This window comes from Lagenorhynchus albirostris, chromosome 8 (genome assembly GCF_949774975.1).
Source record: "Lagenorhynchus albirostris chromosome 8, mLagAlb1.1, whole genome shotgun sequence".
Lineage (NCBI taxonomy): Eukaryota > Metazoa > Chordata > Mammalia > Artiodactyla > Delphinidae > Lagenorhynchus > Lagenorhynchus albirostris.
The window spans coordinates 85465610-85493461 of NC_083102.1; the positions used below are offsets into that span (position 1 = coordinate 85465610).

General features: G+C 39.6%; 2 protein-coding genes across 5 annotated transcripts in view; one reads left to right on the plus strand and one right to left on the minus strand.

The window, feature by feature from the left end:
- The window catches only part of TMEM60 (transmembrane protein 60), a 200722-nt gene extending 184289 nt beyond the window's left edge, over positions 1 to 16433 (plus strand). The window contains exon 4 of the transcript XR_009542026.1: positions 16082 to 16433. The gene's annotated coding sequence lies outside the window, so the exon portion shown is untranslated. The remainder of the gene's footprint in view (positions 1 to 16081) is intronic.
- Positions 1 to 24776, minus strand: part of PTPN12 (protein tyrosine phosphatase non-receptor type 12) — an 85706-nt gene extending 60930 nt beyond the window's left edge. For 2 of the 4 annotated variants that reach the window (XM_060157219.1, XM_060157217.1), the window contains exon 1: positions 24628 to 24735. In XM_060157219.1, coding sequence (XP_060013202.1) covers positions 24628 to 24726 — 99 coding nt within the window. In that variant the 5' untranslated portion in view covers positions 24727 to 24735. Of the gene's footprint in view, positions 1 to 5069; positions 5104 to 24627 lie in introns of all 4 variants that reach the window. The other 2 variants (XM_060157218.1, XM_060157220.1) reach the window with 2 other exon arrangements.
- Between the last annotated feature and the right edge of the window lie 3076 nt (positions 24777 to 27852).

Consider the following 27852-nt stretch of genomic DNA (forward strand, 5'->3'; position numbering starts at 1 on the left):
ATTCATCTTCCTATCTTTGCTCACGCTTTACCTACTGCTGCATGACAGACTAAATTGTCTGCCATTCTTCTTCAGAAATGCATAGCTATGTCTTCTCATTAAAGCTAAGTCAGGGGCTTCCCTGGTGGCGCAGTGGTTGAGAGTCCACCTGCCGATGCAGGGGACACGGGTTCGTGCCCCGGTCCGGGAAGATCCCACATGCCGCGGAGCAGCTGGGCCCATGAGCCATGGCCGCTGGGCCTGCGCGTCCGGAGCCTGTGCTCCGCAACGGGAGAGGCCACAGCAGTGAGAGGCCCGCGTACCGCAAAAAAAAAAAAGAAAAAAGCTATGTCAGGGCTGATACTAAAAGGACATACTTTGAAGTAAACAGGGGCCAATCTTACCAGTCTTTGGGTATTAATAAGAGTAATGATTTTTACTCTTTGATCATCCTGATTTCGATGCTTCAATTATTTTCCTAGTAGTCTACCAAGCAAACTCCTCACTTCTTTCTAGCTCAGTACTGATATTATCTTGCTGAAACGTTCCCTGAGAATAGTCCTGGCACCCAATCCCATCTTCCACTTCCTCCCATACTGCTTCCTTATCTCTACCCACAGCACTTGCTATATACCTCTCATCTAGGACATCTCCCAATGTACAATAATTATTTATATGTGCACATATACCATCCCTGATAGAACATGAGTTTCCTGAAGATGCAGACCATATCTTCTTATTCTATTAATACCAGCTACTACAAGCATAACCTGTGACAAACTGCAGCAAGTCAATATACTCTTTAGGTCTTCTCAGGTGGTTATGTTCAGAAGAAACAGATGCAAATCAGAATTGACCAATAAACTTAGGAAACGATTTTCTCTCCTTAAATTTCATTACCACTTCACAATGAGACAGCTTTGAGTCAGAGAAGCTGGGGTTCAATTCCTAGTTCCATCAAATAACAGCAAAGGAGATCTCCTCAACATAGTAGCTTTATAATCCTCCCTGAATAGATGAAGCAATGGATCTTCATTTTGAGAATTCGTTTTTAAATAAAACTTTGTACTACAGACTTTATATTTTAAAACAATGAATATGGCAAAACATAAAAGTTTTTAAGAAAAAAGGTAATAAAAAAATTTCACAGCAAGACTATAATCGTTTTTTGCACACCCTAGACAACAAGCAAATGGTTTCCTTTTCTTCAAGGAAAGGCTCCTGTTCTCTGGTTTGAAAAGAAAATACAGTATTTTCTCAAGATCAAAATATTAGGAGGATATAATCCAAGTTTATCCCCTCCCTACCTCTGGGCTATATTTTTTATGGAAAAAAAGTAGAATCCTATTTGAACTAAGAGGACAATACAATTGTTTTGTTAATAGAGCAAATGGGGGAAAAAAACAGTGTTCCCAGGTTTACTTTATTTTGTTTCTACTCACAAAGCCTTCAACTCTTTCATCTGTTTCATCATCCTTTATCTCATGTCCCTCTAACTATTTAACTCATGTAACCACTGGTTCCACATTTTCCAGGTCAATCCCAACTTCAAATATTTTGTCCCACTATCCCCACAGCAAATTGCTCAAAAATTCCAAAACCTGGGTATTAATACTATGGCTTCTGGCTATGCCTCCCTTTATCTAGTTATGTGTCTTGATTTAAGGAAACATAATCACTATAGTGCTCTTTACCCTTTAGTCTCCACTGAGGAATACTCTGCCAAGCCCAGACTCTCAAAGTATTACAAAGCAATCCGTCACTAATCTCATTATTCCAAAATATATAATATAAACATACAGTGAGCTAGAGAATATTGAGTGCCAGGTTTAACACATTAAGTTACAATAACATCGACTGTCCAACTAAAAAATAAAAGAAGACCCCTCAAATTAATAGCATGGATGCAGAATTCATATTTTCACCTTTGCAAAAATGTAGCACAGGAAGAGTCACCTTTGCAGTTTAAGAAAGCTCAATTCATATCTACCACTATATGGAAATAAATTATTTTTTGCTAGGCCAGACTGCCACAAAGCTGTGGTCAACAGACCAAACTTTTAAAGAGAAACCTATACTTCCTGGGGAACCATTAAGTCCTGAACCCCCTGAAAAATTTCACTCTTCCCTCTACCACTTACACTGAAAACTACTTTCATGAAGTCACCAATAATCTCCAAAAGGCATCAAAACCATAAGCCTCAATTCCTATAAAGTATTTAACTCCTTTCTTCAATTTCATGAAACAAGTGTCTCTTGATTATCCTCTAACCCTTTCTGGTCCTTTGCATCCAGCCCCTTAAAGCATGTGTTCTCTCTTGAACTATTCTCTCCTCAGATTTTGTCTTTTATCGAGTTTATCTCCTGCCTACCACGCCTTTAACTATTACATTTATGACGATCCCCAAATCTGTATTTCTGCTGACTTTTCTCCCCAGTTCCAGTTCCATATTTTTTTTAAGATTTTTTTTATTAGTTTATTTATATTTATTTTTGGCTGCATAGGGTCTTCGTTGCCGCGGGCGAGCTTTCTCTAGTTGCAACGAGCAGGGGCTACTCTTTGTTGCGCTGCGCGTGCTTCTCGTTGCAGTGGCTTCTCTTGTTGCAGAGCACAGGCTCTAGGGGCGCGGGCTCAGTAGTTGTGGCTCACGGCTCTAGAGTGCAGGCTCAGTAGTTGTGGCGCACGGGCTTAGTTGCTCCACGCCATGTGGGATCTTCCCGGACCAGGGTTCGAACCCGTGTCCCCTGCGTTGGCAAGCGGATTCTTATCCACTGCGCCACCAGGGAAGTCCCTGCTTCTGTTTTATGTTTTTTGGCCACGCGGTATGTGAGATCCTAGCTCCCTGACCAGGGATTGAACCTGCACCCCCTGCATTGGAAGGTAAAGTCTTAGCCACTGGACTGCCAGGGAAATCCCTCCAGTTCCATATTCAAACTGCTAGACTGCCAGGGAAGTCCCAAAGAAACCCTCTGAATGACTGAGGAAAAAGAGAAAATTTGGTGAGCATAACAAAATAGTATAATAAATAAATAAATAATTAATTAATGTATGTCAAGGAGTAGAGACAGAAAAAAATGCATTTATGTTTATTAAACCATGCGTATAAAGCACCATACCTAACATCTAGCATATAGCATGCCTTTAAATATGTAAAGACGGAGGGGCTTCCCTGGTGGCACAGTGGTTGAGAGTCCGCCTGCCGATGCAGGGGACACGGGTTCGTGCCCCGGTCCAGGATGATCCCACATGCCGCAGAGCGGCTGGGCCCGTGAACCATGGCCGCTGAGCCTGCGCGTCCGGAGCCTGTGCTCCGCAACAGGAGAGGCCACAACAGTGAGAGGCCCACGTACCGCAAAACAAAATAATAATAAAAATATGTAAAGACTGAGATGATCATATAAGATTTATTAACAGATGAGGAATTTAAGGAAATATTTTAATTACCTGCCTCAGATTAGTTGACTTGTTATTGAAACTAGCAAATACCAAAATATCTTTATTTGTATACTCAAATACTATTTTTTTGGTTCTTAAAGAGCATTTTAATCTTTTTGTGTGTACCCTAAGGTTTGATGCCATACCACAGTACAATACTTGAGACCACACTGTTCACTACCAGCTACAGTTTCTATTTAAAAATTCAGAAAGCAATTTTCAACTGTATATTCCAAGTCTATTTTAGGCGGCATTAGACAAAATAAATTATGGGCCAAATTCCAGAATGGTAGAATAAATTGTCATTGATGTTCTCCCTAATCCTTCCATTATGGATCTACACAGAGATCACATATGTCCCGTTATTTATTCGAAAGCTTGAAAATTAACTTTACAAGTCATATTTTTGCAACCTCCCATTCCACTTCCCCAAGTCTAGTAACACATAAGGAATTACTATTTAGGGATCTGCTGGGCCCATTTTTCCTATCAATGCATAAAAACGCTTTAATATAAGGTATTTATGTTTTTAAAAAGATAAAAAATTAACTATAATAAAGGATGTGCTTTCACATAATCATTTCATTTTTCAAAAAGAAGGGAAGACCAAGTAGAGATAAAGTCAAATTAGGCTGGCAAACTTTTGTTTGTAAAATTAAGGTTTAAATTCTTAACAGAGACACAGTTTGGCAACTATCACAAGGTTAAATATAGAGTTACCATATGACCCAGCAATTCCACTCCTAGGTAAATATACCCAAGGGTACTAAAAACGTATGTCCACACAAAAACGTGTACACAAGTGCTCACAGTAACACTGTTCATAAAAGCCAAAAAGTGGAAACAACCCAAATGTCCATCCACTGATGAATTAATAAACAAAATGTAGTCTAGTCATAAAATAGAATATTATTTGGCCACAAAAAGGAATAAAGTGCTGATACATGCTCAGCTGATAAATCTTGAAAACATTATGCTAAGTGAAAGAAGACACAAAAAACATATATTATATGATTCCATTTATATGAAATGTCCAGAATAGGCAAATTTATAGTCAGAAAGTAGATTAGTGGTTTCCAGGGTGGTGGGGTGAAAGGGAGTGAGGTGTGACTGGTAATGGGTATGGGGTTTCTTTTCACAGTGATGAAAAAGTCCTGAAATTAGATAGTGATAATTTCCTGCAAAAAGTATTTCATTCTGGCATTATATTAGACTTGGTCCGGAAAAGGCCAGATCACACTACTGTGAAGTTATGTGCGCCCCAAGTTACCAAGGGCATGATTTTGTCTTCAAATATCTCTTTGTAATAACGATAAACAGTGCTCCTCTTTCATATAACACACAAAAATCAAACAAAAAGCCAAACTTCAATCATGATAAAAACTAGGATCTACCTACATATAATTATCAAGATTTCTGCAAGAAATCTTGCACATAACTTCCTACCCCAAGTTACCAAGGGCATGATTTTTGTCTTCGAATATCTCTACCTATATAGTTGTTTGCCCTAACCACTAAAGGAAGAGGAACCAGCTAGTTGTTGCTAAGTGCCATTACAGTGTCTCAGATTACCAAGCCACACAATATTCATATAACATTAGATAGCTCTGCTCAACTCATGAATTAACTGTTATGATTTTCAAATAAAACCTACTTTCTCAGCTTGCTGACATACTGGATCTGGACACCTATAATAAAAGGAAAAAGTAAGATTCAATTATCACCTTCATGAGGATGACTGGTCTTATATCATTTTTCCTAACCTACTCTATGTGTCAGGTATTCTTTTAGGTGGTACAGATATAGTGGTGAACAATATATTGCCCTCAGGTAGCATATATTCCAAAAGTAGATCTTGGTCATATAGTATTTATCATTCCCGCTTCTTCTATCCATCATTTGTTTACAGGTTTTATCCCATCACTACAACCACTGCTGCCACCCAAGATAATTTTCTGTCTTCCAGAGATAATCTTTTATATTTTTCTTTATTCCTCCACAATACCTAGTATCTTCCATGTATCACATATTCAGTAAAGCATGACAAGTCTTTTAAACAAAATGGGCACTGATACCATATTCAGAGCATCACATAGTCAATGAATTGGCACCCTACTATCACATTTATAACTTACTCAGTTCAATAAGCTGAGATAATAGAGTTTGTATAACTGGAGAGTATACATTTAAAATGCTACTTGAAATTTGATCTTTGTGGTTTACCATCATACTGACATATGAAACTAATAAAAAATGAAGTGTAATTTAAAATAATTTATTTAAAGTAATAAGCCCCTTGTCCTAAATAACATACCTGAAGACACTTTGTTTTTGATTTGCTTCTTTATTATATCACCTACAATGTCACCAAGGAAAGTTTTCAATCTTTTATCACCAGGGGGAAAATGTACAGAATATATGGGTGCTAATACACACATATAAAAACCCATCAACATATTCTTAGAGATGAGGTATATATGTGTGCCTATGTATACACATACATACATATAATTTAAATATGTAATATATTAAATTTAACAGTTTAAAATTTATACAAGCAATGCATGCAGATGCTAAAACATTCAAACCATAATGTCAAGTTGTGCCATGGGTTCCTAAGACCACCCGCAGGTTCAGTGATACATGAGGATGACTCACAGGACTATCTCTACCGTCACATTCACAGCTATGATTTATTACGGCTGAAGTATACAAAGCAAAAGCAGCAAAGGGAAAGGAGCATGAGGCAAAGTCCAGAAGAAACTAGGCACACGGTTTCAAGAGTCCTCCCCTAATGGAGTCACACAGGACCCACTGCATTACTCCAGCAACGAGTTGTGACAGCACTGGTGAAATGCTGTCTACCAGGGAAGCTCATTAGAGACTCAGTAGCCAGAGTTTTTATTGGTGGCTGGTATACAGGTACTCTCTGTCTTAGCAGGAACCAAATTCCCAGATTTCCATAAGGAAAGTAGGTGTTTAACAAAAACTATATTTGTACAGTAAAGGCAAAGGGAGCCATTCTTATCATGGAATGATGGGAATCCTCCCAAAAGTCCAAGTTCCCAGACCCCAGCCAAGGGCCAATCTTGCAAGTAGGCCTTTCTGAGGATAGCAGTCACAGGCTTGTTATGTTAACTTTTTCTGCACACAATTATAAATGAAAAAGTAATCACCTCTCCTCCATATCCCTCCCCTTTGAAGTAACCAACCATGTTAAGCCTCTTTATTAATAGATATTTTATACATTGTTTCACAAAAAATTGCTGTAACTAATATACTTGGACATACTATTTTACACACATATGCAAATATTTTAAAGAAAAGATTCCTAGAAGTTGACACGATGGGTCAAAGAGTATACACATGATCAACTCTATTACAAGTGGCCAAACTGCTTTCCAAAAAAGGCCTTACCAGTTTACCTTCCTAACAGATCCAGAATACTAGTTTTTCTCTATCCTTGCCAACATTTGCTACTATCAATTTCTGAATTGCCATGATTATCAATTTTTGAATTTCACCAAATTTGGTGGAATCTGATAGACCCCTCAAAAGTTAACATTAATTTGTATTTATCTGATTATTGAATAGGTTGGTGACTTTTCCCCCATGTTTAAATAATTATTTGCATTTTTCTTCTGTTAATTTTCTTAGCATTTGTTAATTTTCTTATTGGAGTGTTATATATAGAAGCTACTCATATATTTTAGACAATAATTCTCCAACTGTTTAATGTGGTTAAAATGTTTTATCTCAATCTACTGCTTATCTTGCATTACCTTTTGTATTATAGATGTCTTTCATTTTTATGAGGTCAAATTTGAGCTTTATTATTACAATATTTGTGCTTTAAATACAAGTCAGGAGAAAAAACACTGTAATTCAGACTGGCTTTGTCCCTAAATGTTTCACCAGTCTCTTTACACTGGCAAACTGACTCCTTTAGACAACTATTACATTAAAAAAGTTTACCCAAATGTGGTGGATTTTTTTGAACTTGCTTATTTTAAAATAAAATGAAAAACTCTTATAATTCAGCTACCATTTTAGACTACAAAGTGAAGTCTCAGGCAAAACAGTATTCTGAATCGCTTTGTGAAGCGACAATTCTTAGGTACAAGCTAATTTCTAACAGGATGAGGCCATTAGGGTGACTTGGTACTTCATTGTCAGCTTGACTTCTCTGAGCCATACAAAACCTCCTGTAATAATACTTAATGTGTAGTGTGGGTACACTGGCAATCTCTGGGAGTAAAATATTTTAAAGCATAACCCCTATAATCAAAATTTATTATTTAAATTATAAATCTTCTGTTGGCTAGAACATTTCATGAATGACAAAGACCAAATCTACTTTTACCTCTGAAAAACTGATTTAGCAATTATTCTAAAAATTCATACTATTTTTAACCAATTCCTTGTTTATTTAGAAGTCTTAATATATAAATTCACCAACGGCCCTACTATATGAGTTATTTCTATAAATGTTCTTTTTGATTGTGCTTATTTAGTTAATAATGCTAACTGCTGTTCCCTGAAGTCTCTTCTTTATCCCCACCTTTATTTGTTTGCTCATAGGGTTCCCTCTACTTATAAAGTCCCTCCACCAAAATTCACCTATCCTTCTAGGCTCATTTTGAAAGCACTTGCTTATTAAGCATTCCATGACTCTCCTAACAGTATATGATTTTTCCTTTTTAAGAATCCTCATTTAAAAAAGAAAAAAAAAAAGAATCCTCATTGCACAACAACGTGAATGTACTTAATGCCAATGAACTGTACACATAAAAACGGTTAAAACGTTGACTTTCGTTATGTACGTTTACCAATAAAACAGCTGCCCCCCCCCAAAAAAAAGTAGAGGGACTTCCCTGGTGGCACAGCAGTTAAGAATCCACCTGCCAATGCAGGGGACACAGGTTTGATCCCTGGTCCAGGAATATCCCACGTGCTGCGGAGCAACTATGCCTGCGTGCCGCAACTACTGAGCCCACGCTCTGCAACTACTGAAGCCTGCGCACCTACTACCCATGCTCCACAACGAGAAGCCACCGCAATGAGAAGCCCGTGCACCGCAACAAAGAGCAGCCCCCACTTGCCGCTAGAGAAAGCCTGCATGCAGCAACGGAGACCCAACGCGGCCAAAAAATTAAAATTAAAAAAAAAAAAGTATAGAGTGCTAGGTAAACAGTAACACAAGGGTTGGCAGTTAAGAGGGTAGAAATGGGAGAAGGGATCCAGGGTTAAGAGAGGAGGGGAGAATAATAAACCAAAACAGTACATTTATTAGCTTTCTGAGCAATCCTCACTCCCTTCCCCAACTTCTCTTTTCCCTAAAATGTCTACAGCAGATTTACCTTTCAGGACAACTCATATATATGATAGGATTTCATAGACAGGAGTAATTTTCCCACTGCTTTAAAAAAATAACATAAAATCCATTCAAAAAAATTTTAATGCAAATTTGTCCTACCCTCTTCTCAGTGCTTTTGACAAGCTCACCCATGACTTCTATTCCCAAATTCAGGGTTAAATCCAAATTCACAACTCTTTTTGTAACTCCTCAATCCATTTACCCTCTACATGACCCTCCAGGTTCTGTTCCTAACTCTCTAGGACTGAGAGTTTATCATCCTCAAGTAGACACTTAAGTGTCCCGAATGTTCCATATTCTTCCCTGTTATTCTCAGTATATATTCTTTATCTCAGAAATCTCATCTTCTTCCGTGAGTTCAACGATCACCCATACACAATAAATTAGAGAGCTACAGGGCCAACCATGACTGGCCTGAGATCTAAATTCAACTCAAACTCTATACATCTAAAATTGAACTCAGTACCTAACTCCTCAAATTTATCTTTCCTCCTGTATTCCCTATCTCATCACTACCACTTAGTGTCCACATTAGCTCAGATAAATCCTTCCTCACCCTCCCGTATGACCAAATCTTGTGAATGCTATCTCAAAACTGCCTTCCAAATCCACCCCTTTTCTTCATATTCATTGTCACTGTCTCCAGGCCCTCCTGCTTGAACAGCTCAAATAGCTTTCTAAGCGGTCTCTGCTTGTATCCTTACCTCTCTGCATTTTATTCTCCACACAGCAGCCAAGGTGATCCTGTTAAAATGTAAGTTAACATCATACCTAAGAGTAAAACTCATGTCATTTAGAGTAAAAGCCAAAGTCCTAACAATGACCTACAAGAACCCTGGATGGTTTGCCGTAACTCCCAACACTATTACAAATCTACTACTCTCTTCCTCACCCATTCTGCTCAAGCACACTGGCTTCCTTGATATCCCTTCAATACACTCTTAACTCAAATACTTGGGCACTTAATGCTCTTTCTGTCTGGAATACTCTTCTCCCAGATAACCGCATGGCTCACTCCCTCACTATTTCAAGTCCTGGTTCCATGTTTTAACCACCCTACATAATAATAATATCCCCTACACCTGTCATATGGTAGACTGATCATATTAATAGCCTGATTTTCAACTCTTCCTATATTAAAACCACATGTGACTTCACAGTTCTTCCGACTTAAAAGGTGTAATTTATCTCCCAACCCCTTGAAGTTGAGGTGGCATTATAACTTGCTTTGGCCAACAGAATGTGAGATCATTTTGGAACATATTTGAAAATATTAGATATGGCATAAACAATATATGGTTTGCAAACAAAACATGGCTTGTAAACAGTATAAAAACTGGCATATAATAAAGCAACAACAGAAAATTAAATGTGTTGGTTAAATATTCATCTTATACTTCTGGTTTAGATTAAATTGCATTTTCCAAAAATACCTTAAGAATAATCTACCAGCCATCACAAGAATGTAGAGAATGAGAAAATATCAATATTTTATTATTCTTTGAAACTCTTAAGCAGCATTAGAATAATTCATGTCACTGTAGTCTATTTTACAAGATTTGCAAGATTCTCTCTTATTTTTAAATATGCAATATTTAATTATATTTCCCTTAAGACCTAAGAGCATGAAAAATAGAAGGTATGCTGCATCTGAGCCAATAATAGAGGAGACTAAAGAGGTAGGTGAAAAACTAGGTACAAGTGATGCTTTAACATCAAGGGCAGGGAGGACTTTAAAAAAAAAAGTCAACAGTGCTGAATGCTAAAGAGGCAACAAGAAAGCTACACACTACTATGAAGTATCTACTGGATATGTCCAGGAGATCTAAGGCAACCATAGTAAATGCAATTTCAGCAGAATGGTAGTGCTTGAAATCAGCTTACAGTGGGGGTTAAAGGAATGAAGAGGAGGCCAAGGAAGTAGAGCTAGCCACTGCCCACCTAATTACTCATTCAAGGAAGCTTAGTTTAAGCCTTCATTTTACCATTAATAACAGTTTCTTTGAATCCTTTCACACAAAAAAAATTTCTAGCTTTTGAACTATTAAAATATCCATCCTCTTTACTTTTCCATAAAATGAAAAGATCAAAGCATCTGGTATACTGAACATTAAAACAGTGCTTCTTACTTTAATAATTAATCTTCTACTATCTAAGTTATAAAGTAATGAAAAATATTTGTTATTTTGTACAACATCTAATAATGCCAGTGAATGGGTTTAGAGATATTTGAACATATTCAATTTCTTCAAATAGTTGCGAAATCCTATTATTAATACCCACCTACTCTGTGTTCCTCCTTGGCATTTACATATAATCTATTTACAGCACTAGAAGTAAAGAATTACAAACAACTAGGCATAAATTACAGGAAATTTCTAAACTACCTAGTGCATCCAGATTTATCTCTAACACCCATTAATGAATCTTAGGCACAAAGAGGCCAATGGACAGAGTAGATAGAGAAAGCTAAGAAGACACAGGTGCACAGGCAAGCAGATACACAGCACAGACAGAGGCACACTGACAACCAGGCAAACACAGTATTACAGCACTTAGGTTTTAGATGATCCGGGAACTACAATTGGATTTATTTTATTAATGCAAAATCTATTGTGAAAAAAATACATTAGTCTTTGAGACAGTGATAAATTTCAGATACATATTCAGAGAGAGAATAAAAAAATGACAATATAATACTTGAATAAAATTGATCCTTAGAATTACACTTCCTTGCAAGAAGGTAATGTTCTGGTTCCATATTTTAACACTGAAAAATTACAACTTAAATCTTAAGTACCATAAATATGCAGCTTACAGATTATCTTAATTTTATAGTTTCTACACAGAAACCTTACAAGTTTGACGTTTAATATGTACTGAATATGTGAAATAATGCTCTGCCATAGCCAACAGAATGTTCTCTCAACTCACAAGGACTCTTTATGCTTCTTTTTCCCTTCTCTGAAAGAAGGTGGGTGGAGTTTATTTGGGGCTGAAACCTTAAAATAGTTAAAATTTTTTTGCTGTTTTGCTTCAAAACAAATACACTTTGGGCTACCTGCCTAGTTAGGGGACTATCCCTTTTCTCTTTAAGAAAAGTACCTACCAATCACATCTGAACAAGTTCACCACCTTGGTCAACTCCACACATTTATACTACACAAAACCCATTTCATTGGTGGCAAGTTGATTGATGTGATGTGAATTTCAGGAATGTGAAAGTGAGATAGAGCAATTCTAGTCATAATGAGTTCTTCCCCTAAACTGAGATACAGTGAATGAGATAGGTTAGATCACTGTAAGGGATGCCTTTATTCAATAGCAGGTGCAGCCCCAAGCAGTGAAAGTCAAATGCAGCCAGCTAAGAGCAAAGCAGGTGCACAGAGAAGCAAAGACAAGTATCCAAGCAGCCCTAGGTAGACACAGAAACTGATAAATATGGAGAACCACAGAAAGACAGAGGGGCTGAAATGAAGAGTCACCCAGGTTACAGATGGCTCTCCATTTCTTGGTTCCTGTCCTTAAAGCAACTCAAGGGCAGTATTCTACTGCAATATTTTTTTTTCCACTTAAGCTGGTTTGCAAATAGGCTACAACCAAAAATCTATACCAACAAAGAAGTTTTCTATAATTTTCGATATTTATGCCCCCCTTTGCTGGTTTACAAATAGGCTACAACCAAAAATCTATACCAACAAAGAAGTTTTCTATAATTTTCGATATTTATGCCCCCCTTTTTTTTCCTTTATTGACTTTTTCCCTAAAGAATAAGAATGCAACTGCTGGTCTAAGCAACATCATGTCATAGAAAAAGCATCTTACTATTGTACATCTTGCTTATTTGGGACAAACTCAGCTCTGCCAACTTCTAACCGTGAAACCTGTAACAAGCTCCTTAAACAGCTTTCTTGTTCCCTTTAACATCAAAGGGTCTATGACCTATGAGTAAATCCAGTGTACACAGTGAGGGGAGGTGTCCAGAAAAGCCACATTCTCCACATTTTCATAGCACGGGAGCTAGAACTCCTTTCCTTTCTCACTTTGGTTCTAGCCCCAAATGTGTAGTCTCAAAATCTCTCAGAGTCATCTCCTAGAAAACTCAAATATGCTGAGGAATCCAAACTAAACAGAGGCTTACCATTATAAATAACTTGCAGAGGTTCTAAAGACTCTTTTAAATGTAATTTTTTTACAGGGCACTTTTAACAGAAGCCCATGAAAAACACTAATCTGGCCACTTAAGAACTACATAAACAGAGAGTGTATTACTTTATATATCTGGGATAAGGTAAAATTACCAGATTTAAGAACACTGGGCTTCTGGAACTCCATTTTTAAAAGATCCTTCAGGGACTTCCCTGGTGGCACAGTGGTTAAGAATCTGCCTGCCAATGCAAGGACACAGGTTTGAGCCCCGGTCCGGGAAGATCCCACATGCCGCGGAGCAACTAAGCCCGTGCACCACAACTACTGAGCCTGTGCTCTAGAGCCCGCGAGTCACAACTACTGAGCCCACGCGCCTAAGCCCGTGCTCCTCAACAAGAGAAGCCACCGCAATGAGAAGCCCGCGCACCACAACAAAGAATAGCCCCCGAAAGGGTAGCCCCTGCTAGCTGCAACTAGAGAAAGCCAGAAAGCCTGCATGCAGCAACGAAGACCCCACGCAGACAAAAAAAATTTTTTTAATAAATAAAAAGATCCTTCATACCAACCAAACCATACATTATAAGAGTGAACAACTATGCCACAATAATGAGACATCAAAACACTCCTCACCAAAACATTCAGGAATGCTGAGGCCAATATTATATTCATCTCAAGCTCAGCATTTAAGCTGCCCTCCCTTTGGGAATCCCCTCCTATTTGTTTGGGTATATGGGCTTTGCTTATTTTTTACACTGCCACCCTGTTCCTCTCATCTAAAACCCACAGTTCTTATCTCTGTGTCTTTGCAAGTGCTGTTTGCTTTCTATCTCTGAAATGCCTTTTATCCTAATCCACATGACAAACTCTTCCTTCAAGAGTCAAGTCAAATGTGGCCTCCATGCTGAAATTGTCCATGTTCTATTCAGGCAGATTTAGGCTCTCCTGCCTCTGTGGTTTAAATCTTGAATATACTTCCCTTAGAGTAATACCAAGTCTTTAACTACTATTGACCACCTTCTATGTACTACATTAGAAGCTTTACATACATATTATCTTGGTCCTTCTAGGTAGGTATTATATCCCCAATTTCCCTAGATAACCTGCTTATAATCATAACAGGGCCAGGACAGAAATTAACTACCTGATGACTCCAAAGCTGATTATCTTTCTACTAGTCTAGAGTTTCTAAGATTTTTGGAACCCAAACCCCTTGAGAATCTAACAGCTATGAGCCTTCTCCACCCCTCTCCCAATGAGCTTACACACAAAACACTATGTATAATATGAAAGGGTTCGCAAACCCCCTGAAGCCCATCCACTGCCCCCAGGAAAACTTCTTGCTGCTTCTCACAAGTCTATTCACAGCCAGTAAACTTCTTAAGGGCAACAACTGTCATATTTTCAAATATCAATTATAAACACAGTACCTAGGGCATAGTGGGCACTCGGTGAACATCTTCTGAATGGTGGATGGTAGGAACCATGGAAGGATGACAGGGCTGCCATTTTTGCATTCCTTCAGAGCCTACCAGGGTAGCTACTCAACTGTTGTTAAATAGCTTTTCAAATGCAGATTACATCTAAAAACAGTTACTATAGGAAATGTAGATATTAGCATACACCCCAAAGCCTCTGAGATTAACACGATCCACGTTCCACATTCTCTAGGAAAAACTTTTGGGGAGCAACTACTTATATCTGCTATAAGCCAGTTCACAGACACTATAATATTATACAAATGGAAACAAGTATCTGTGCTATTTCAGATGGAAGGAGATAACAGTCAAGGTTTGAATGCATGAATCTAAAAAATTTAACTACTACAGGAAATATGAAATGCTGGGAGAGGGGTTCAATTCCTGTTTGGAAGAGACTAGTGGTTTAGAAGAACTGCATGTCACTGGACTTGCCTTAGCAAGTCTTCAACTCAAATCTAATGAAGGCTTTTTTTCCATGGTATTAAAAATCAAATTTGCAATGGAGAACAAGTGCTTTAAGATAAACTGGGCTAATATATTTATCTCAGAAAGTGAGAGTTAATTACAATTCTTACTTCTGAGTTCTGGGTGAATGTGGTAAAGTCATTCTAAATTTTTAGTGTTTTGATCTTCAAGGTATTTGTCTATAAAATAGAAGGAAAGTTTTCTAAGAAAGGGGAAAAATATGCTCAACAGTACAACACAGATAAGCAAGATTTCATTCATTCAGTGGGTATGCTCAAGGATGAGAAATAGCTCATTCCAGAGGAACGAAAGGACACACACTGCAGAGTACAGGAGTTAAATACTGGAAAGGTATGAGAGACTATGTTAAGAAGGCTCTGGAAGGCCAGGTTAAGAAGTGTAGACTTTATCCTATTGCCCTGTGATTCTAAACCAGGGCAAAAGCTACAAAATAGGCAGCAGGGGGATAGGAGAAAGGGAAATTCGTAAGACAGACATATAATTATAGTTTGAAAAAAAGCAGAGCTTGGGTCTGATGCTTTGAGTTGCCTTAGGCATTTAAAATTCCAATAATTTTAATGGTCATCAAAGGGAGCCTTGAGGGTTTTTTGAACTTATATTTTTCGATGATAAAAATAAAACCATGTTTCCAATACGGTTCTACATAAATGTATTAAAGAAAATTGAACTAGGCAGCAACAAGGGGACTCAAACCCACATCTTCTGATTTTATAACCCGTATGCCCTCCATTATCCCACAGATGCCAACACTTGAAAGTGATATTTTAGGAAAGTGAGCATGATATATGGAATGAATTAGATGAGGCAAGAAACTAGAGGCAAGGAGAGAACAACAGCTATTGCTGTAATCACTCCCAAAACACCCACGATTTACAAGATACCACTATTGTTGAAGAGATGTCAGTGACATGTTATCTGGATTTCCTTAATGAAATCTAAAACCAAAAGTTAAAAGTGGACATTTTATTAAAATTAATCATGGGGTGGAGGATATACAAGTAGTTACTTTAAGTGGTTCCCTCAATCCTTATGCATATCAACCAGTGTCCAGAGAAAAATACGCACCGTACTATTTTTCACATTTATGTAGAAGATATTACAATTAATAAAAATGTATTTATTTAAAAGTTTTACTAAATTCAGTCTAATACTTTATCTTTTATTTTCTTTTTTCAGTGGATACTAAAAATAAAACAACATTTGTGCCTGCACACCTGTAGGTAAGAGGAAGAAAAAGCAATTCTCATGCTGGTCTAAGAGACAAGCCCCTTGGACCACCTGAAGAGCCAAGCTCTGTTTTACAGCATTAAGCTCGCTACAATTTCTGCTAACGCAATGGCCATTAATGCTTATTAAATGCCAGGCACTATATTAAGCAATGGGGATACAGAGATAGTTAACTAAGTCCCAGTCTGTAGCCTTGGAAGCTTTCAGTCTGGGGAAATCAGAAATGTAAATGTTTATGAACCTAATGAACTGAGTGCTATAGAAACCCAGAAATGTTTACCATACGAACAAAAAATTTTAATCTATCTAAATGTTAATGCCTAACTGTCAGTTTCAATCTTTCAAAAATCTTTTCCAAATTAGATATCAAATATTGAAGGAAAAAAGCTAACAATATTCTAAAATTAAATACAGGAAAACATCCTTGAGAATTAACACTTGAGGTAAATTTTTATTGTGCTATCTCAGTGAGCCATGTCTGGAAAGTTACTTAAAAGTTCACTTCCACTTTTGAAGTTAGTTAAAATATAAATATGTTTGGCTGGACACTCATCAAAGGTAAGAAAATCTTAACTAAACCAGTGGCACTGGGAAAGGACTAAGATTAGCTCAGATGCTACGACTGGAAAATATTTCCTTTCACTCTAGCTTTAAAGACATGTTAGACATACCGCACCATTTATATAAGCTTACTGAGATATTTTAAAAACCTACAAGCCAACCACAAGATAGCACTTCACACCCTCTAAGGTGGTTATAATAAAAAAGACAGACAGTGACAAGTATTGGTGAGGATGGAAAGAAATTGGTGGGAATGGAAAATGTGCATTCTCCTGGTTGAAACGTAAAACATGGAGCAGCTTTGGAGAACACTCTGGCAGTTCCTCAAAATGTTAAACATACTTGTAGGTACATACCCAAGATAATCAAAAACATTGTGCAAAACAAAAACTTGTGTAAAAGGTTCATAGTAGCATTATTCATAAAATAATACAAATGTATTACATCTTATGTATTATTATACACAAAATATTCCAAAATGTGAAAACAACGCAAACTGTCTATCAACAAATGAATGGATAAACAAAATATGGTATATCCATACAACAGAAAATTATTCAGTCATAAAAAGGAATGAAGTATTTCTGACCACGCAACAACACTGATGATCCTTGAAAACATTAAGTCAAAGGAGTCAGTCACAGAATACTGATTCCATTTATATGAAATGTCTAGACGAGGCAAATCTATGGAAACAGAAGGTAGATTAGTGGTTGCCAAGGTCTGCAGGGAGCGGGGAGGAAGGGAGAAATGACTGCTAATGGGTATGCGGTTTCTTTTGGGGGTGATAAAAACTGATTGTGATGATGGTTGCACAATTTTGTGAATACACTAAAACCTATTAAATTGCACAACTTAAATGAGTGAATTTTACACTAAGTGAATTATATCTCCATAAAGCTGTTATTAATTTTTAAAACACCTACAAGCCACAATATTGAACAGTTTAACAATGATGAAGTTTTTTATACTTATCTAGTCTGTGCAGCATTAAGATCTTGCCAGGCTTTCAGTCCATCCTCCCCTCCTACTTTTTAACAAATCAAATCGTAGCCTTAAATCAAAACTTCAGAGGTCTTATTTAACCAAAAGACAAGTTCTTGTTATCTGTCTTTTAAAATTATACTTAAACAGCAATCATTTCACAAAAGATATAGATAAGGAATGCATATATGAAAAATGTTCCTATCTCATCTTTTTTTTTAAAAGCAGAGGGTGGGAGGGGATCTGTGTCTTCCTCTGGCTTCTGCCATCTCCTTTCAGAATGTTAAAAGTAAATGGAAGAAATTTATACTACTTCGCCTATTTCTTCTTCAACCCACTATAGTCTGGCTTTTTCCCATACCCCAACCCCAAACTGCTTTTTCTAGTCACCAAATCACTCCTACTTGGCAAACAGAATGGGTGCTTTCTCAAGCTCACCTTACAGGTCCTCCCAGAATTACTGTATCAGACTTTGGTGACTACTCCTTTCCTGAAACTCTCCCAGGCTTTTCTGACATCCTCTGGGTTCCCTTCCTTCCTCTTTGACCACACCTTCCCGGGAGCAATCACTAGCACTTCCGTTTAGAAGCTGCTCTTTAAATGCTGACGCTCTTCAACCTAAAGTTGGTCACTCTATAGGCTTGTCTGAATAAGCTCGTTTCACTTTCCTGCTTTCAAATAACTCTTACATGCTTTAATTCTGTCCCGTCAGCTCTCTCATGCTCTACATTTCCACAAGATGTCTCATAGGCACCTCCTTTTAACGTGTCCAAAGCTAAACTCATTCTCTTCGACTTTGAAATTTCTTCCAACCATCTTCTGCTTGGTCTCCTCTGCTTGTTTCTCCTCTCTTCTTCCTTACCCTACCAAACAGTACCTTCCAACTTGAGTGACGGTATATCAAGCTAGAAACCTTGGAGCCATACTACAACATTCCTATCTCCTTCACTACTCACATCTAGTGACTCGTTGAGACCTCTTCCTTTATCCTTATCAGATCCTTTGTACACTCTCTGTTCTACTGTCTTAGTTTAGCTCAGGCCCTCATACCTCACTCCCTATATTTCAACAGCTTCAAAAATGCTCTCCTTCAATCCGGTAATCCATTCTTCATACTACCATCAGAATCAACTTTCTGCAGCACAAATCTGTCAAATGACTGCTTACTTTTCTTAAAATATGCAGCGATCTGCAGAGACCTATAGTACTGATTCTCAGCATTTTACCAGAACCAACCTGAATGATATAAGTGAAGGCTCAAAGTAAAGCAGGCTGGGGTGGTGAGGGGACAACTGGAGGTGGGGAAACACTGCTGCAGTGTTCAAACAGAATGTCTATTTTCTTAACACCTGCCTACTTTCCCTGTAACTCTAAGACCTGTAGTGTGTTACTGTTCAAAATTACTATTACTGATCTATAGTATCCAGCATAGATTCAAGAACCTTCAAAACCTGATCCCTACCTAGGTGTCTCAGCCTCAGGTTAGCCTTTATCATGCACTATTTCACTGTTTCTCAAAATCTGGTGATGGCCCACCCCCAGACCATTTCAAAGAGTCCACGAGGTCAAAACTCTTTTCCTAACAATACTAAGTTATGCTTTCTCACCTGTAAATATGCAAATGCACAGACTTTAGTACAAGATTTTTTTTAAACACTTTCATTCCCTTTAGGAGTGTACAGCGGAGCTTTCTAGAGGGTACATGACACGTGATACTGTGAAATGTGACAATGCAACAGTATGAATGCAACAGCTATAAGAATCCAGCTCTCTTCTATTAAGCCAGACATTAAAAAAATTTGCAAAAATATAAAAACAATGCTTCTTCCCACCAATAACTTTTTGAAAAATAATTACTTGTCATAAAATATAGTATACAGGTTAATATGGAATGGTTTTATTATCATTATTTTAAAGTAAACTGTATTTTTAAATATCTTCTAATTTCTAATACAGTAAATAAACAAAAGGTCTTGGAGTCCTCAGTAATTTTTGAGAGTGTAAAAGACTCTTAAGATCAAAAGGTGTGAGAACTGCTACATTATTTACAGCAGATTATCTACCACTCCCTAAATATGCTCAACTCTGAAACCTCCATCCTTTTGCATGGCGATGCATCCTCCACCACCTGCCTAGTCCCAGCCAGGTCCTAAGGGACCTCAGATGCATTCTGGAGAAACGGGATAGAGAGAACAGGTTTTGAAGTCAAGCAAGATACTTAACTTCTCAGAGTGTGTTCCCTTACCTGTAAAATATAGGTTATATCTATCTACCTCATAAATTGCCGATATGTTAAATAAGACACAGTGTAAAAATATCTGGCACAGTGTTTAACATATAGTAGGGATGAAAAAATGTTAATTTCCTTTCTACCTAAAATAATTTATAAAATCACAAACACTACTGTAGTAAGATTAAAAACAATACAACAATTATTTAATCATAACAAAGCAAGCAAACTGGTTGTTTTGAGCAGTTCCTTCAGGATTACTATTAGTAGAGCAGATGGTTTTATATAATAAATTCCCTGAAATGCATAACTACTACAGTGGTTCTGCAGTTACTTGTGATTGATAAATTCAGATTAATTTAAAATATCAGTTATTGGGACCTCCCTGGTGGTCCAGTGGCAAAGAATCCACACCTTGCAATGCAGGGGATGTGGGTTCAATCCCTGGTCAGGCAACTAAGATCCCACATGCCATGGGACAACTAAGCCCGCCCACCAGAACTGCTGAGCTCACACACCTCAGCTAGAGAACCCGGGTGCCGCAAACTACAGAGCCCACGTGCCCTGGAACAAGCACGCCACAACTAGAGAGAAGCCCACGTGCTGCAGTGAAGATCCCAACTAAGACCTGACGCAGACAAAAATAAATTGAAAAAGTAAATAATAAATCTTAAAAAAAAAATAAAATATCAGTTATTTTAAATAGCATTTTAACATAGGAATGCTTGCTATTACACCTCAGTTTAGCCTTAGAAAAAAATGTCCATAAATCTTCTCCTTCCAGTGTTTCACAAAAAAGTACTATAATTCACACCTCCTCTGCATCCTGTTTTTTAAATACTCTACTAAGTCCACTCATTAAATTTTTGTTTTCATCTCCATAAGTAGAAATAGAACCAGTTTTTAAACTGAAACTGCCATATTTGTAGCTTCACTGTTGTCCTTTATGATTTTTTTTATATACAAGTGTCTAGTGTATAAACTTTAGCCTAATCAGAATAAATTTACTTCTTGTTTCAGTACTTTAATTATACATGATAAAGCTTTAAAAAGCAAAAGAAAATTACTGAAAATGGAAAGCCCAGACATCTCTTTTTCCTTCTGTCTCTAGTTACATGTAACTGACTACATAAATTAGCCATTTGAGAATATAGAGACAGCACAGTAATTTGTTAGATGAAGACCCTAAATATTAGTTTCATATTTCAGTCTTGTGAAGTAGGTAGTATTTTTCTTCTTTTAAAGGTGAGAAAACTCAGTCAACTCATTTTCTTTCAAGTGGCCTGCCCAAGGTCAGAAAACTAGCCAATGGCAGAGATGGGAGTAAAACATCTGTCAAACATAAATGTGCACCACCCTACCATACACATTTACTTGTCCTGATCACTGTCTCCCATTTCATAAAGAAGACTAAGAATCGAGATAGTTGAGATCACGTTCTGGATCTGCCACAGATTAGCTATTTAATCATCAACTTGTAAAGTAATCATTTTGGTGCCGTAGTTTACACCACCTCAATACCTTAGTTTTCTCCTCTTTCACAGAATGGGGTGCACAACAGGCAAAGGCCAAGAACAGACAACTCACAGAATAGTTAACAAGAGGAAAAATTTCTACCCTTACTAGTATCAAGATATTCAAATTAAAACAAGATACCATTTTTCAACCATCAAATTATCAAAGATCCAAGATAATTATTATGAACACTCATACAGTACTGACAGTTGTATAAACTGACAGAACTTCTTCAAAAAGTTATTCATAAACACATATTAAATGTTTATATCCCTTCATCTAGTACTTCCATTACTGGAAGATATCTTATGCAATAATCCAAAATAAAGAAGCTTTATGCATAAGTGTTCACTACAGAATTATGACATATAATAGCAGAAAATAAATGGCCTAAACATTCAACCATAAGAAAATAGTTAAGCTAAAAGACAGTGGCTAGGTGAAATATTATATAGCCACCTAAAATCATTTTTACAAATGAAAAACACTTAAATATTAAGCTGGAAAAAATTTTCTAAGAATATTAAATGGTATTGATTATGTAGTATGGTCACAGAGTAGCATTAAAAACATTAACAGAGATAGCCTTTGGGAGATGGGACTATAGGAGGGCTGAGCAGAATAATGGAAAGACCACAGTTTGAATGCCCATTCCACTTTCCTACAGGTAAGGCATTCTTAATTATTACTGTATAATTTCCAAATTTGAAACAATGAACATTATCACTTCATATCTGAATAAGGTTATAATACAGTAGCTAGATTACCCCTAAGGCTCAGTTCTAAAATGCTAAAAAATTTTTAATACATTTTTAATCCATATCAGAATTTAAGAACAACAGAAGAGTTAGAATCTATCAGGGGATTTCCTATTCTCTTTCCATGGCAGAGGGGACAAAGTTTCCCTCCAGCTTTCTAGTCAAGGGAAAAAGAGGCACCAACTAGCAACCTTAATTACAGCTATTGCTTATCAAGTCACAGAATAAAAAAAGCAAGCACTACAAAAGAACAGCCCTAGTAATCAAATCTCAAGTGTAGAATCCCCTAACTATCCCTAGGTACTATGGAAGAAAAAGGAAACTCATTTAGTCCTGGAGAAATGAAATCTCCAATAGGAATCCCTGACTCATCCCCAAAGCATGAACCCTAAGGCTACTTCCCCTGTACAGGAGTTCAGAGACTGGGCACTTGTCCTGATGGCCTGCATCACCAAACAATGCTCTTTCCTGACAGGATATGCCCATGGATAACAAGATGATTAGCATGCAAAGAATAAGTGGCCAGGGACCACACCACCTCTCCTTCCACAACCAAAATAAGACTGTGTAAGACTAGTTTTAAACATTTAAAATATTCTATATAAATATTTTCTTCTCTTTTGGCCGAAGAGTAGTAAAAAGGGGACTCTGTCCAATTACTGTGATACCATTCCAAAGATACCAACACATTTAAAATTCTCAATAGTAAAAAGGGAACATGTCTTCTTTTCTTTAACCTTTTCAGATCATAAAGTAATTTTTCAAATACATAGGCTAAATATCAAGAGAAAATCTTTAAAATAAGGCATAAATTACTTAATCAACATTTTCTACACCTTCAAAAGATACTAACAAAACCTAACTCCTAGCCTCCTCTATTATTGGTCTAGGGAGGCGGGAATCACAAAGCTCCAACAACACTGTTACAATATTGTATAAGGTGAAGGGTTAAGAATTTTAACGCTAAAGCTTTACTAGACCGAAGTCTCTTTAAAATGTGAAAAATTATTTCAGCACTAAAAGCCATTTCACCTGCACCTTGTAAACAATTAAACTGTACTTTGAAACAAAAACTAGTCAATGTTTGCTGCTCACTCACTTTTATACACATTAACTGTGTATCCCTTGAACAATCGCGAATTTCAGAGTTAAGTGACTATTCCTGGAGGTGTATCTGGCCCGGGAGCAAAATTTTCCCTAGCTTATTTCCCATTCCCAAACCCCGCCAAGACTAAGGAGCAGCCACTTCCCAAAGTCCCACTTCCTTTTCCATTCCCCAGACCTCCAGGGTTTCCAACGCCCCAGTCTTGCGCAATATCCGTAGGAGCAGCCGCCGCAACCACCGCCTCCTAAGCCGAGAAACAACCCTAAAGGGAACATTGTCCAGCAGAAAAATACGGGGCGGGGGGGGGGGCAATGGAGGAAGTCGACTTCTCCTCCCACGCCTTCGGATCTGACCCCCTCGTAGTGATGGACCAAGAGCAATTCCACGACCAGGACTTTTAACCTCGTCTCCAGCCCGCCTGTACAAGCAGAGGGCGGAAGGCGGGGGAGGGGGTGTCGGATGGGGGGGGGGTGTTGGGGAGACTTCGAAGGTTATCTCCCACTTCAGGGCTTCGGCCCGTACGGTCGCCTCCGCCTCAACACGACTATTGTTCCCAAGTTCCCCACCCCCACCCCGGATAGGAAGTGATAGTCACATCCCCTCTGCCTTCGGCAGTGTCCCCTAGGGAGTCTGAAGTAGGCTTCCTTCACGATAACCACGCACCTCCCCACCCCTACACACACACGCGCTTACCCCTCAACATCAAGTCACATTGACCCCAAAACCATCTCAAACCTGGATCTCAAGAGACCAGAGATGAAACGGGGTAAATGGAAATTGAGCAAACCACGAGAATGCTTAGGGACAGACCCTTTCCCATGCACCGGAGATAACTGCGAACCCAGGAACGGCAAACAGTCCTACCTTGCCCACCCCAGTGACCAGCTTGAGCAAAGGGACCCCACGAGTTAATTGCCACCTTAAGAGCCCCGTTCCTCCCTCAGCCGCGACCCTCCCTGGAGGGGCAGTTGGATGGGGAGGTGAGGAGAGACGAGCCCCCCGGCCTGTACCTCATTCGCCTCCGGCTCCCGGCCCGAGAAACAATAGGTGGTCTCTGGCGGCGGTGCTGAGTGCGGGCTCGGCCGGGCGGCCTCTCCCTTCGCGTCCCGGACGCCGGCGGAGGGGGCCGCGATCGCGGGAGGAGAAAAGGCGGCCAAGGGGCGGAGGCGACCTCACCTCCCGCCGGCCTCCGAGTCCACCCGGCCCTTGGGGCTGGCGCGCGCCCCCTCCGCCCCTCTCCTTACAGCCGCACACAAAGCGCTGGCGGCCCGGGCCGGCCGGGCGAGGCTGCAGTGGGCTCTGGTGCCGGCGAGAGGAGTCGACAGCGAGGGGAGGGACTCACCATGAAGTCCCGGGCGAAGTTGTCCTCCCCATTGTGGTCCGGACTCTTCATGGCCTGGACCCTCTGTATGAATTTCCTCAGGATCTCCACTTGCTCCATCCTCCCGAGTCCCCCCGGCTGCGGTCGCTGGCCCCCCCGCCGCCCTCCCGCCCGGCGCAGAGCCCGCTCAGTCTTCCCCAGCTCGCTCCCCCTACCCGACCCCTCTCTCCCGACCCCCGCCGCTCCCTGCTCCTCCCCACCGCCCAAGGCGGTGGCAGCGGCGGCACCAGCCCGGCTCCCGATCCTACAACTTCCAGGAGCAGCCGCCGCTCTCCCACAGTACGGGGCGAGCCACTGCGGCTAGCGCCAACCCCAACCCCCAGCTTGCTCCATCCTCCTTCCCCGCCCTCCTCCTGCTCTGCCGGAGACGCCGCCACCGCCTTAGGAACACGGCTCTCCGACCGCCCTGCCCCCCCCAACCCCTTCCCGGTTCCTCCTTCCCTCCCTCCCTCCCTCCCGGCTAGCAGCCGCAGCCGCCTCTCCCCACGGGCTCGCCCCCGCCGCCACCCAAACGCGCGTCTCCGCGCAGCGGCTCCGTCCCGGGTGCTACGCCGCGCCGAGTCGCCCCCGCCCGCCCCGCCCCCAAGCCCGCCCCGCCGGCCCTAGCCCGGCTAGGAGTGGCTGGGAGGCGCTTCGGCAGTCGGCTGGGAGACTTGACTCTACTTCCGGGGCGTGGTCCCGCCCGGGCTGCGCATAGGTTTGAGGAGCGGTCGTAGGAGGGAATTCGACACAACCGGGCAAACGCTACTCAATTGGAGTAGGACTTGAGTTGGAAATTGCGGTCTCACCGCCTATTAGTGGGAAAAACATATTTCTAGAGTGCTTCCGCCCGCCGCCAGCCGTGGGCTGGGACTACAAATCCAGGCCGGCCGGAGTCCAGGAGTGGGGCGGGGGAGGGCGGCGGTGGGAAGAGAGGCATGCTGGGAACTGTAGTAGTGTCATCTCCACGTTCGCCGCAGGTATGTCTTCATCTTAATGTTGAGGGCACTTAGACCTTGGCACTTTGGGGAATGGCTACAGCCAAGAGAAACGAAACGCTTCTTCAGTGATAGGACTTTTGCTTTTTGCACATCCGTCTAAACGCCGGCGAGTGAGCGCCTGAGATTCAGTTTGTCCTAGTGTGTGAATTGACAGGAATCTATCTTCTTGCCTTTAGATTCGCAGCACCTCAGAACTGAATAATATATTTTTCTCCGTAGAATGCATCTTTGTAAGTCTTCTAATAATCAGAGAAATCCGTCCCAGTCTAATTCATCATTTTACAAAGAAAGTGTTTGCCCATGGTCCCCCAGCATATTCTTAGCAGAGCCCAAACTAGAGCTCAGATCCTTTTGCTTTCACTACAACACCATATTGTTTCTCACAAAGGAGCGTAAACTTGTGATAATGTGACTGAGGTGAAGGACCTGATCCGTGGACTTCTTTTGGTCACTTAGACCCACACACACGTTTTTTACAGATCAGATTGGTCAGGCAATTTGGTTAAAATAGGAAATGTCAGTGGTAGGCCCCTTTTCCCAGATGAATGTTTAGAAGCACCGTGAAATTTAGTGATAAACTTGAAGAAAACAGGTATGAGTAACAAGATCCAGTTTCCTATTTGTTTTAAAGAAAAATATTACTCTTTAAAATAATACAACTGACATATACCAATCTACTCTTCTTCTCAGAAATAACCACTTCCAGATGTGCCCTTCCAAATGTCTTCCTATGCATTTATATACAGGTATGTGCATGTAAAAAGATACAGTTTTGTCCTGTATTTTAAAAATTCACTTAGAGGAATAGTTTAATTTCTAAGGTAAGCTTTACTTAAAACAAGGGTCTGGAGTATTTTACTTTAATCAGATTACTGAGACTCAGTTTCACTGGATAAGAGAAAAGATTAGGATCTGGGTTTGATCACCTACCAGTATAGCTCACTGTAAGGTACCCTTTCCCCCCAAAACTGGGAGAGAAATTAGACGTGGGCCGAGAAATGGGCAGATGATCGAGGACTGCTTCTACTTTTGATATGTAAGAAGAATGTGCAAATCAGATGGTGATTGATAAAGACTATATGCTGGACAAGCTGTATATCAGTCTAATGTCAGTCGGGTTACCTGTTTGAGTTATCAAAAGTGTTAGTTGTTTCAGTTATCGAGTCCTATTTTCGCTAGTGGTTTTGCAGTCTTTTTTTTTTATTTTTAACTTTTCCTCTTATTGCAAGCATTTGTCTCTTTCTTGCAACACAAGTCTCTTTTGAGTTCTCAGCATCTACCTTTGGCATCTCATGTAGGTTAAGGAAAACAAAAGTAAAGTACCTTTATGGATTTCAGGTCTTTTGGAAAGACTTTCCTCTTTTTAATACATTTAAATCTTGTTTCAATCTACAGATATTTTTTGAGCACCTCAAAATAGGAGGGGTTGTGCTGTGTGAGGGCAGAGAGAGATACAAAAATATCTCAGAGGTGGTTTCTTCTAGAGCTTACAGCTGTTTCAGGAGACAGGAAAAAACATAAAATCTTGGTTACTGTAAGTTAATAAATGCCAAATGAGTGATACAGACAATGAGTAGTTTAGCAATTCTCAGAAGAGAGAATTACGAACTGGGTTGTCAGCATGAAGTAGTCACAGAGGACCTTGAAAGAGAAGTTAAATTAGGTTTGAATGGGAAGAAGAACTCCCAGGGAAGAGAAGTGACGAAACTAAGATCATGAAATAGCAAAGCAGAAGTTTGAAGCAGAACTTTTGTATATGTGTAAAGGCACTAAAGTAGACTAGGACTGGACTCTGGCTGAGGATTTGGACCTGATACTGTCGTCAGTGGGAGCCACCAAAGGTTTCTGAGTATAAAAGTGAAATTAGGAAAATATTAGTCTGGCCGTGTATGGTAAGTTGTGAAGTAATAAGGGAAGAGAATGGAATGAGCCCTATTGGGAGCAAATACATGACACGACAAAAGCTGAAACTAAGGTCATAGCACTGCAATTACAAAGACACAGATGGAGGTGAGAGAGACTGAAAACTCACAGAACTCGGTGACTGACTTAGTGGACAAGAAAGAAGGTGGAATTTAAAAATGACTGAAATTGGATTGGAAGAGGTCAGAAAGTTTGACAGAACACAGGGCTGTGCATGGTATGTGCAGATGGGGCCTTTGCACAGAAGGTGAGAGAAATTGGCACATCATCTTTGGAGGCAATT